Below are 12091 nucleotides of genomic sequence, written 5' to 3'. Positions count from 1 at the left end.
GTTTTGTTTTATTTAAGTACTTAGCATATCCTTCACAACAGTTAAGTTTATATAATTATGCTAAGTAACTTATTTTAAAATTTTAATTTTTAACATAGTAAAATATTTACTGCTAATAAATGGAGAATAAAAGTAGAATTTATGTTGACCATATTATAAAAATGAAATTTATTTTTTTTACTACTACCGTTAGTTATGATTTAATACTTTACTATTTACTTAAACCCACCTCAAAGGATAATTGCAAAATTATTCTTACACAATCTTAAAAGTAATTTTTTTAGTAAAATATAAGCTATTAAATATTAAGAATAGAATGATAAAACAATAAAATTTAAAAAACTTTAATGTTGCTATCAAGATTTAATAAATTTATATTTATATAAAAATAAGTTGAACAGTCAGTTTTTTTTTTGCATAATTAAAGTTTAGTTGACAAATTTAGATCTTTTGTTAACCATTTAAACTTGTAAACTAAATTATTTAAAAAAGTCTTTTGCCATTTCAGAGTTGCCATGATTTCTATGACCATAGTATCAAGTCGTTAATCAAAAATATCTCTTAAACTAAGTATTTGTTTATAAAAAAAAACCTTCCACAGAGGTTACTTCATCATAAATATTTTAAGTAGTTTTAGAATATAAATGATAAAAATAGAAAATTTACTAGTCTCCTCATGGAAGGCATAAAATAAAAAGTCAAAAAAATACTATAATTTTAATTAAGTCTATTTCTTCCTACAGTTTTTGAGCATTTGTTTTCAGTTTTTGTTAGACTAATCTTTATAAAAAAAAAAACTTTTGAAAAGAATTAAAAAAGTTTTAACAAGATTAACTGCAAAACAACTATATATTTTTTTAAACAAGAAAAAGTTGGCTTTCTTATTTATTTATAGAAAGATTTTTCATCTTAAATTAAAAAATGTTCCAAAAAAAATCAATTATTTCAAAGAACAATTTCTAAAATTTTTAACTCCTTAGCTAAAAAATTAAAAATGTGGATATATTCTTAATGAGTTTTTGAATTTCTGAGAAAACTGACAATGAAAAATAGCAGTCCATATGTTTTATTTGAAAATTTTAAAACAACAACTACATCTCAATAGTAAATTGAAATTTTATACTCTATAAAAAAACTTCTTATATCTGATACTTGAAGCTTTCATATTACAGTCAATGCTAATTTTTGTAAAAAAAATATTGAACCCACCTATGGCCTTAACTTTTGTTACATTGTCAATTCATTTCAAAGTTTATCTAACACAAAAGTTTAAGATTCAAATTTCATTGTCAGTTTTCTCAAAAATTTAAGTTTATAAAAATATAAACCTGTAAGTTTTTAAACGAGGTACTTTAAAATTTCAGTAAGTGCTCCTTAAATGATTGTAAAACAATGTGTTTAAAAAGTTATAAAAATTAAACTTTATGACTTAACCTTTGAAACAAAGTAATTAAGTTATTGGTATTTTTTTTGTGTTAATGAAAAAAAAGTTATTTTTGTACAAAAATTAGAATTAGAAAGTTGAAGACGAATATTTAAAGACTTATGGAAAATATTTTTACTAAAACACTTTTTTGAGTTTGCTATTTATTCTACTTATTGTCTATAAATGCCAGCTGCATTTTTTATTCTGATGTTTTGTTCAATATAATACACACAATATAGTTCATTGTGTGATGAATAAGTCAAATAAAGTTCTATTTAAAAAAAAATCAAATTTGTCATATTATTGATTTCTTTTTTAGTATATGTAAAACTAGAGCTATGAGCATAGTAACAACTTTCAGGCAGTAGAGTAACAAAAAAAAGTTCTTAGAATTATATTTCTTTAAATTGTTAATCTTCTTACAAAGTGGTTAGTTATTTTTCTTTGGTAAGTACTTAAAAAAACTGCTTAGCTGTCTTAATTGGTATAAGTATTGCAGTTATAGTTGTATACTTCATATGATAAATAATAAGCAGTTTTTATTTCTGTACAGTGAAATTAATTATAATATCTAATTTGTAACCTTGAGTTTTACAACTTGATCTTATTTTAAGAGTTTTATTTAAGCTATCAGACATTTTTAAGCGCTTAAAAAAAATCAATATCATCGTAATAAAGTTTAAGTAAAAAATTTGAATCAAAGTCAGTGTGCTCAATAGGTTCCTAACAGAAGGCGCAAACCAAAAACGCAAAAAAGACTATTTCACTAAAAATCTATCTTCTCTTTCATTTTTTAACCAGTCTTCTTGAAGTTTTCACAGAAAGTCCATTACTAATCTTTAAATCAATTAATGCATATTTTTTTTAAAATTTTGAATAATTAGATTTTATAAAAAAAAAACACCCATTTTTTTTTCCTTTTTTTTATCTTCAATTTTTATTTCTTATTATTTTTAAAATTACATCATTAAAATCCTTTCAAACTTTAGGACGAACATTTTGAGGTCTTTAGCTCAAAAAATAAGGAATAAAATAATTTTTTTTAAATTTCTTAGCAAATTGACCCTGAAAAATTTGCAGTCCATACGTTTTTATTGGAAACTTTTTACAAGAAATACAATATTTCAAAAGTAAAATGAGATTTTTAATTCTATAAAAACTGGTTTGTAGTTTATACTTATAGCTTTCATATAAGATCCAATGTTATATTTTGTAAAAAAAATGTTTAACTCCCCTATGCCCTTAAATTAAAATAAATTCACACAGTTATTAAAAATGTTTAAAATCAAAAATTTATACATGGTATTAAACTAGCACTCTTATGTACTGAAAATCAATTTATGATTATGTTTCAAAAAGTATGTAATAAAAAAGCTCAATTTTATCTGTTGTTCACAAGTTGTTTTCAAGCTATAAGATATATTGCAGTTAAACAACATCTGCTTGTTGGCCTAAAGAAGCCTATCTGTAAAACATTGTTCATCTCTACTTCAAATGTAAATTTTTCACTTGAAAGTACACTTGAAATTTTGATTAGTACAAGGGTCAGGCAACTACTGTTAAATCACAATTAAATCTAAAAAATGTATAGCAATTTGAAAAATGTATAGTGTAAACATCTTGAACTAATTTCTTTTTATCTAAATCTAAAAAAATGTAATATGCCACAAAGTTATGCAAAATTTTATTTGTCTATAATTCAAGTTTTTTATTAAATAGATTTAAGGACTAAAAATTTCAAGAGATTAAGTTAGAGAAATCAGCCAAATGTTAAAAGTTAATTTTAAATTCTTACTACTCTACTAAATATTTTTGTTTTGCAAGGCTTTGTTTAATTTAGAGATTTTGATTTTTACTACATATAATAAAAAATAAAAAGAATAGTATAGAATAAATTTAAAGAAAAACTTAACAAGTTTAAGTTGCATACAAAAACTTATTAACACTGAGAAAAGTTAAAAATTATATAACTTTAGAATAGACTCCATACTATGTTACATGTAAATTTAAAGTTCTTAAAAGTTAAATGCTTACAATATGTCATATAAATATATTTGTTTTTTACTCATTAAAGCGTATATGTAAATTTAAAGGTGGACTAGACTTTAAAAGAAATTAGAATTTAGTAAATTGATCAAATATTTTTGAATAGTTGAATGTCTTGGAATTTTTTGTAAAACTGTTATTAAAAACTCGAAAAAAGTGAGAAAAGTTTTTAAAATGTCTGAGACAACTTATTAAAAATTATATATTGACAAATATGAAATAAATTGCTCAGCCTTAATCAAATTTTTCTTAATGATAGTTCATAAAAATGAATTGAGAATATAGTAATGATAATCTAATGTTCACTACTTTATTTTCTAAATAAAATTGTTTACACATAGTACAAGAAAAAATCTCAATGACAAATATTAGTTACACATACTAACTTGTAACACTAATCTATAATTGTTTTTTGGTAAACAAAAAATCATTACTAATTACATAATTTTTTGTAAACAAATACTGAACTACAATAAAAAGTAATTCTTTATACAGATTGTTTAAAATTAAGATTTATTTGGTTAAACACACATAAGGATGACAGAAGTCATCAAACACAATGAACTATGCCATGTGAGCTTGAAATCCTGTAAAAGATATCGAAGGAAATACCAGCTAAAAGCGTATACATTAGTGTTAAAGGCTTTAATAGCTGATGGAGATTTAGACAAAGAAAAAGAAGATTTTATTCTGGCTGCAATGCGTCTTTTTCGTATAACAGAACATCGTCATCAAGCTGAGGTTTGATTTGTTATAGTTATAATTTCTAAAAAATGTTGTGGTTGTAATTACAAAGTATCATGTTATAAAAATAATAAAAATAAACAGTTAAGATTAATCTGAATTGTTTAGACTTTCAAATGGAGTATTATTATTTAATAATTTAATTCAAACATACATTGAAACTTTTTTTTGAAAGTGTTTTCAATTAACATACTTTTGTCAGTGCATTTTATTGAACTGAATCTCTTTAATTAGTAAATTAAAATGTAGGTAAGAAAAATCAGAAATGATTCATTGTTGAAATCTGTTTCGGTTACTATAAATGGAGAGCCATATAAATTCAGTACATTGCTGGAAGATAAAGGGAGAGCTTCTTTTACATTCCAAAAAAGTATGCTTCATGACAACTTTTCAAAAATGGCTGATCAATGTATTGCTGAATCAATAGAGTTTCTAGAAACCAAAGAGTCTCCTAAAGGTTTGTAAAACTTTATTGTAATATTTAAAAAATATTATTTTATCATTCAAAATGTTGAAAGTTAATTATTACCATTTAGATACTATGGCAAGTTTCATTGAGAAAAAAGAAAGTTTAACAATTGAGCCTGCCCCTGTCCCAAGCAAGAAAAAAATGAAGCTTAGTGCCTCTAACTACTTGAAACAAATTCCTAACCCATCTAATCCTAATCAACTAAAAAAGAAAGATGCTTCCACTTGCACAGCTGATCTTGGTATATTATTTATATAGTTGAAAGTTTTTTGCTGCAGTTGTTTTTAAAGTATAAGACAGTTTTGTATTAATAAACTTACTGTTACTAAGTTATATGCATAAATTTTTAAAGTGAATGCTTATACTAATATATAAACAAAATTTCATAAGCAGATATTTATCAGACATAAATTAGAATTTTTGAATTGTTTTATATATACAGGGTTGCTACAAAACCTGGAATCCTTAAAAAACTTGGAATTTAAGTATTTTTTAAAAAAATCCTGAAAAAACCTAGAATTTTAAACAATTTTTACATAATAAGTAGTAAAATTTTTATTTGACACAAAAATATATCTATCATTTAGACAAAAGTTTTTTGTCATCATCAAAAATTTTTATTAAAGAACACGTTTAAAGTACTTTTGCAGTGTTTTTTAAATGTTAGTATACTACTAAACATAGTTTTTAAACTTAACTTAAAACTAACAATAGACCAAAAAACGTGTACTTTCAAAAACCTAAAAGAAATTTCTCATAAACCAGTGGCAACCCTGTATATAACCTTTTTTCTGATTCAGGAGTAGGCAAACTCTTCATTTAACTATTTAGATATTTAAGGTTTGGAAGATAAACAACTTTTTTGGTACATACACAATAATAAGTTTCTAACTTAAACAATTTTTTATATGAATTTAATTTAAAAAAAATATATTTTAAATTTTTTTTATAAAACAACGATTCACTCATTTAGATATCTCTATAATTGAATTATTTTTTTAGTAGAGTTGAATTTGATTCTTCTTGAACATAAGTTGAGAACTCTATATTTTCGCTTATAACTAAACATTATAGGTACAATTTGTAACATGATATAAATAATTAAACAAACGATTTTTAAAAGTTTACAAAATTTTTTATTATAAAAAACCCAAGTAAAAACAAAAAAATAACAAATAATACTAATAATTTCAGAAGTAATACTCCTATTTGAACTGAATCAAGGTTTTAAAAATTTGTAATCACAAAAAAATTCAATTTTTTAACAGTAAACTGCCTCAAAGAAATCAAGTATGGAACACGAAGCATGAGTCTTGAAGATCCACTAAAGGAAAATTTGGAAAATGATCAAAGTTTTGTGTATTTAAATGGAGGTTGTTTGTTAAAAGTGCAGGAGAAAAAAGGTAAAAGAGCAGCTTCAGAAGAGAAACCTAGTTAGTTATAATTAGAGTAATATTTATAATTTTCTAAAACTAAATGAAGTTTAATAAGGATCTTTTATTATTAAAATACAGTTTATACTATTAAGGGCACAGGGGGGTAAACCACCTTTTCACAATTTTATCTTATTTTATTGAATTTTATCTAAGCTAGAACTTGCTTTTTACAGTATTAAAAAAATTTATATAATTTTTGAGATATAGGGGGTCAAAGTCGGAGACTACAATAGGTTCCTTATAGGAGGGGCAAACTAAAGTAGCAAATAACTAGAAATCACTAAAAATCTATCTCCTACGTTTTTTGAGATAACTACTTCAAACTTTCAGGAAATGTTCCCTGCAATGTTTATAAATTTCTGTCGGAACAAAATTAAATAATAAAAGTATTATAACAAAAAAAAATTTTTTTTGTTTATTATATTTTTAGATTAAATCGATAGAGTTTTCTAAATGTTGCAAGGAACATATCCTGAAAGTTTGAGGTATTTATCTCAAAAAACATAGGATAAGTCGATTTTTAGTGATTTAGTCTTTTTTTGTCATTTTAGTTTGCGCCTCCCATAAGGAACCTATTGTTGCGTCCAACTTTGGCCTGCTATATCTCAAATTTATTTTTGATTTTTTGAAATCTGTAAAAAGTATCTTGTAGCTTAGTTAAAACTCTATAAAATAAGATTAAATTGTGAAACATATATATATATATATTTATTTTTTAACACAGTTTTAATAATTTTAAATTGTTAACATAGTAATTTTTCAAAATAATTTTAGTTGAAATATAACTTAGTTTTCAAAAAATAGTAGTAGTTTCAAGGTATTTAATTCTTTTATAGGTAAAATTTTGTATTATTTTATTGAATTATATTTAAATTACTCTTTTTTTTTTCACACTTATATTAGTTTTACTCTGTTTTTTTTTATCGTTATAATTCATTAGTTATAACAATGTTTGTATATTATTGAAGTTGCACTATCTATTAGTAGTATATGTTTAATGAAATTAAAAAAATTTTTTTTTTTTATAAACTAAACAAAATTTATTTTTATACTAATCATGCTGTAATATGCTTCTAGCAAACTATAAATTATAGAATTATGTTTAAAGTTTTAATTTTAAAATTCTGTTTTAGTATTATACTAATGTTAAAAGAATGTAATACATTTAAACATGTTTTAAGTCTGAGTTTCATTGTTTTTACTCGATTTATGTACAATACCCTAAAATGTAAAAAGTTAATATTTAGGTCTTTTTTTTTTAGTTTAAAATTGTAAACAACTTTATAAATTATTATTCAACCTTACAGGTAAAAACCCAAAAAAGAAGAGGAAAAAGTCTAAGCAGCACGCGGAAAACAAGTTGGAAGTGCAAAACATCATCGATGCCAAGGAAGCAGTTAAAATGCGCAGCCAAATTCTCAACAACAAGTCCGAGTTCGTGTCGTTGGAAAGGAAGAGGCAAGCGGAAGACGAAATAACAAAAAAGAAGAGGCTGGAAGAGAGAAGGAGCGAGTACGAGAGGAGCCAGCGGAACATCGTGCTCTCCCAGACTCCCATTTCCCAGAGTCCCAACGTTCTGACTCCTCCCGTGGTTTCCACCGCGACTCCGGTCACGCTGCAAAATTCCTTCAGCTCAAAGATCATCCGCCCCGATCACAGCATGCCTTTCAACCTGCCGACAAGCTCCTCACAAAACATAATTCAAAATCACAAGTTCAACCAGTTCATGCCTCAGACGCCGGTGCCCCCGGAACAAATATTTGGCAAAAGGTTAGTTTTTAATATATGTTGTAATTTTAAATAGAACAAAAATAGTTGGGTATTATTTAGTTTTGGCTAATGACACTTGATATTAATTAAAGGAGCGGCAGCAAGTACACACCAAACAGCATGTCTTCTGGCTGTAGCAACAAAAAGTGGCCGGAAGCTTCAACAAGCAACATAATTTCCAGGCCAACGATCAAACAAGTTCGAGATCATTGCTACATTCCCAACAAAAGCAACCAGCCAGTCAGACAAGTATTCAACACCTCCACCCACCAACAAGTAGAAAGCTCTAGAACTCAGCAGACAAGTTATGGAGTATCCTCGGCAGATTCTTTTTTGATGCACTCTGTGTCAAGCAGTAACTCATTACAAAATGAAGTGAGTTACAACATTGCGAGACAGCCGAAGAGCGGAGAAATACCGTTGAAGCTTTCCTATGACCCTCACAATACTACAATGCCAAGACACTACTCAGTAAAGCAAAATGGAACTTCCAATCCTCCACCTCAAGGTTAATAATAGTCTTATACAATTTTTAAACCATAGAATTATCATCTTTAGTAACGATTTTATAAATATCTGATTGTGATAATGAAAGCTTATTATAAATTAGTTATAAGTTTTTCTAATATACAGTAGTTTGATAGTCTATTAACAAACAGAAGAAGGGTATGTCACTTTAGTGAAAGCTCCCTGCTTCTCCTCCGCGGTTCCAGAGAACAAGAAACTAACCTCAACTGCAAGCGTGAGCACGATCTTTTCATCATCTTCCTCTCCTCGAATTTGCTACACGCGCGAAATCGATCCGAAAAAAGTTCCTTCTCTACCTGTTTCCGGTAAGCATTTTACAAAAATTTCTTTATATAAAGATTGTCTTGAATTTATTTAAGAAGAGTTTTTATTTAATAAATCAAAACCAGGCACACTAACGACCAATAGCAAGAAAGATATGGAAGCGGTCGAATTTCTTGTCTCCTTGCGAAACTCGAACTCTCAGTTCAACAAGGCGGACGAGACACAGCCGAAGCAGCAGCGCGTATACAAGCCGGCATCGGAGCAGCCCCTGCCACCGTCAGCCACGAAGTCGAGCAATTCGCGGGTGACGCTTCCAAATCAGCAACCCGCCAACCCGGCAAAGTATGTTTCCCACTCCCCAGCCGTCGTCCACCACGTCGCCACCACCCAAGTGTCCAAAGCACAGGCTCTTAGTCACAGCCAAGAGGAGGCCAAGAAGAAAGCAATGAGCACTCCCCAGGTCGCCCAGCCTCAGAGCGTGACCGCGGTCGTCAACAGCAACCAGAAGTCTAGCATAATCAAGCTGACGCAGAACTTCACCAACCCCAAGGTTTTGTTGCCCGGTGGCGTCACCCAACCCGCCAACGTGCTCAACCTGTCAAAATCCACCATCCCCAAGCAGAACGAAGTTAAAATATTCATGATGAACAAAGAGGTTTTTAATTATTTTTTTTAATGCTATGAGTGTATAGTTTTATGTTTTTGATTATAATGTTTCAACATTTTATGAAATCCTTTTTTGTTAGATAAGTCATTAAACAAAATTTACCTCGCCTAATGTACATATATTAAACTAGATTTAAAATTATTACTTATACTTAATTTACCTTAACCCAGGGTACAATGGAGTTCAAGACCATTCCAATTAACAATGCTGGAGCTGCTTCAAAAAAGCCACCTAAGGTGAAGTTTTTTTTATCGTAATCTTTCCTTTTATTAAATTCTGAGTTGTAAAAAACTTCTTTTATTTCTATATTCCTTGATTAATTAATATTCAAAAAAATTGTCCCTCAAAAAGACAACTACAATTTAAATAGTTTTGTTTTTTCAATTGACTAAGTTGTTGTATACTTCTACTGAATCCGTTAGATAAGTTTTACCAAAGACCAGTTTTAATAATACATGCATATAATCATTTAGAAAAAAAAACTCTACTGTTCATACTTACTGTTGTTTTATTTTTTATACAAAAACCGTATTTTTTAAAAATTTAGGTACTCATTTATACCAAAATTTAGTTACAAAAGTATTGGTTTTAGTTTCAAGACTAAATTGTTTGATTTATGCTTTTAATTATGTTAGAGTTTTTCATTTAGTCTTTGATCATGTTATGTAATAAAATTTTGCGGCTACTACTTATGCAGTTTTCCCAGTTAATTCGTAGTTTGTTTAAAGTAAATTTCTAGCGTACCTGAGTTTTAAAGTTGCATTAATTACAGCCAGTTATGCTTAGCTCAATATTTTCAATCTATTTATTAGTGAAGTCTGAGTAAAATTATCAAGAATACGGCTTAAAATAATAATGTTGTGATAATGTTGAAAAATATATATAGTTAAATACACACACTAAAGTTTTTTATTTTTAGTAAATTAAATTACACAAAGATTTTCATAAAGCTTGTTTTATCACATGGTTTATTGATTTAAAATAAGTTTACATCTTTTTTTTTGCGAGTACATTTTTATGCTTCTTTTGAAATGAATTTTTTGTCAACTTTTGAGATAGTTAAGACTTTATAATTACATTAAGACTCATCAGAAAAACTATGTTGATTTCCAATACTTAATTTAAAAGCAACAAGGACTAACAAAAATTTTTAAACTAAATTTTGTTCTAGTGTCATGTTTTTTTAGTATATCACTTTTATTGTATTAAACTTCTTTTAGAAATGTCCTTTATAGTTACAAATGTAGTTCTAAAATTTATATTAAAATTCCATATTTATTTAGACGTTTCTGCTTAAGTATTTTTTTTTATCACTCATTCGACATAAATAGTTTTATTTTCTTTTATGGTTATGCGAAATGCCCATTTATTAGTAACTTCTAAGTGTTTAATTAATCTTCGTAAATACAGAAATTTTTTGTATAATCGTAATGTAAAGTTATTTGTATTTTAATTTGTTTAATAAAAGTTAAAGTCCGAAAATTGTTATGAAACAAGTAGCAATATTAGCAAATTATTATAACAATAAACGAACACAAACCCTTACAGATAATGAAGATATTGAAGCCAGGCAGAGTTCCGCCAACAATCACCACACTCAACACAAACAACAGCAACCACAAAAAACAAGTTTGTTCAGCTTTTAATTAAAATACTAGTTTCAACAAATTTTTATTGTCAAAATATTATGTCCAGCATAAATTACAGTTAGTTAAATTAGTTAATAAGTATTAAGACTCCACAGAAATTATCAACTCAACAAAAACAAATTGTTCAGGCCGCCACGATAAAAACAGAGCAGACGGCAGTGCAGCAGGCGAAGACCAAGATCGTCATGCCAACGGCAGTGCAAATAATGACCACTTCTCCCAAGACGTCCCAACCTCCCCTCACTCCCATCGCCCACCTGAATTTTAACCGGTCCAAGTCCGCGGTAACCACGGGAAACCACCAGCAGGGCGGGAGCGCCCCCATAATCCGAACCCCCGTCGCCCTGCAGAAGTCCATCGGCGAGCACGTGGTGGAGATCATTAAGACCAGTGAAGTCATCGACACGTAGTAGTGACGTCATAGTGCGCCTGTTTCGGTGCACACGGTTTTCTTCAGGTGTCGGAAGTCACCTTTAAAAAATTTCGCTGCCCTTGTGTGTAATACGACGCGGTTTCAAATGACGGTTTTCATGACATTTTAAGAGAGACTCGGCTTTTTTACCTCTCGTCGTTTTTGCTCTCGGTGGGGCGAGATGAGACTTTGAACTTCAGCTCGAAAAAAAGTTCTGTAAATGTTTTAGAGTTGCTTTTTACACCTAAAATTTTGTATAGCTTTACGTTTCGATGTTTGTATTTTTTATATTTCGTGTACTTTACGCTTTATTTTTGCACATCATATTTTAGACAAAATTACTTGTACAAACTACTTTTTCTCCGAAGTCTTTTTTCTAATTAGTAGCTCCAAATATTAAGAGGATATTTAAAATATTCAAAAAACAATTTAAAATTTTATAATTTCTTATTTTTACATCCATGAACAAATAAGAACTGATTATAATTTTCTGATTAACACAACGGAGCGCTTTAACTTCTAAAATTTAACAATTTTACATATATTTAAAAAACTATAACAATAGATTCTCCGTTGTTAAATCATAGATATTATAGCTTTACTTCAATTCATTACATGTATAATTTTATGCTTTTTTGTACTTATTGATTTTACGATTCAAAATCCACATAAATAGTCGG

At 27.9% G+C, this 12091-nt stretch overlaps 1 protein-coding gene across 1 annotated transcript; it reads left to right on the top strand.

The window, feature by feature from the left end:
* The first annotated feature begins 3977 nt into the window (after window positions 1–3977).
* Window positions 3978–11862, top strand: LOC145831583 (uncharacterized). The gene is made up of 11 exons (XM_082938884.1): window positions 3978–4213; window positions 4466–4673; window positions 4753–4926; window positions 5954–6118; window positions 7429–7891; window positions 7984–8399; window positions 8551–8724; window positions 8809–9338; window positions 9521–9586; window positions 10899–10979; window positions 11128–11862. The coding sequence occupies exons 1-11, from the start codon at window positions 4010–4012 to the stop codon at window positions 11407–11409; spliced, it is 2763 nt and encodes a 920-aa protein (XP_082795010.1). The 5' UTR covers window positions 3978–4009; the 3' UTR covers window positions 11410–11862.
* Window positions 11863–12091: the final 229 nt, after the last annotated feature.

Source organism: Thalia democratica, chromosome 3 (assembly GCF_965202585.1).
Source record: "Thalia democratica chromosome 3, ktThaDemo2.hap1.1, whole genome shotgun sequence".
NCBI classification, from domain to species: Eukaryota; Metazoa; Chordata; class Thaliacea; order Salpida; family Salpidae; genus Thalia; species Thalia democratica.
This window is presented reverse-complemented; position numbering and strand designations above follow the sequence as displayed.

Coding starts and splice junctions, on each gene's coding strand:
- LOC145831583 (XM_082938884.1), top strand. CDS start 4,010: ATGACAGAAGTCATCAAACACAATGAACTATGCCATGTGAGCTTGAAA. Junction 9,339..9,520: donor TATTCATGATGAACAAAGAG/GTTTTTAATTAT, acceptor ACCTTAACCCAG/GGTACAATGGAGTTCAAGAC. Junction 10,980..11,127: donor ACAGCAACCACAAAAAACAA/GTTTGTTCAGCT, acceptor CAAATTGTTCAG/GCCGCCACGATAAAAACAGA.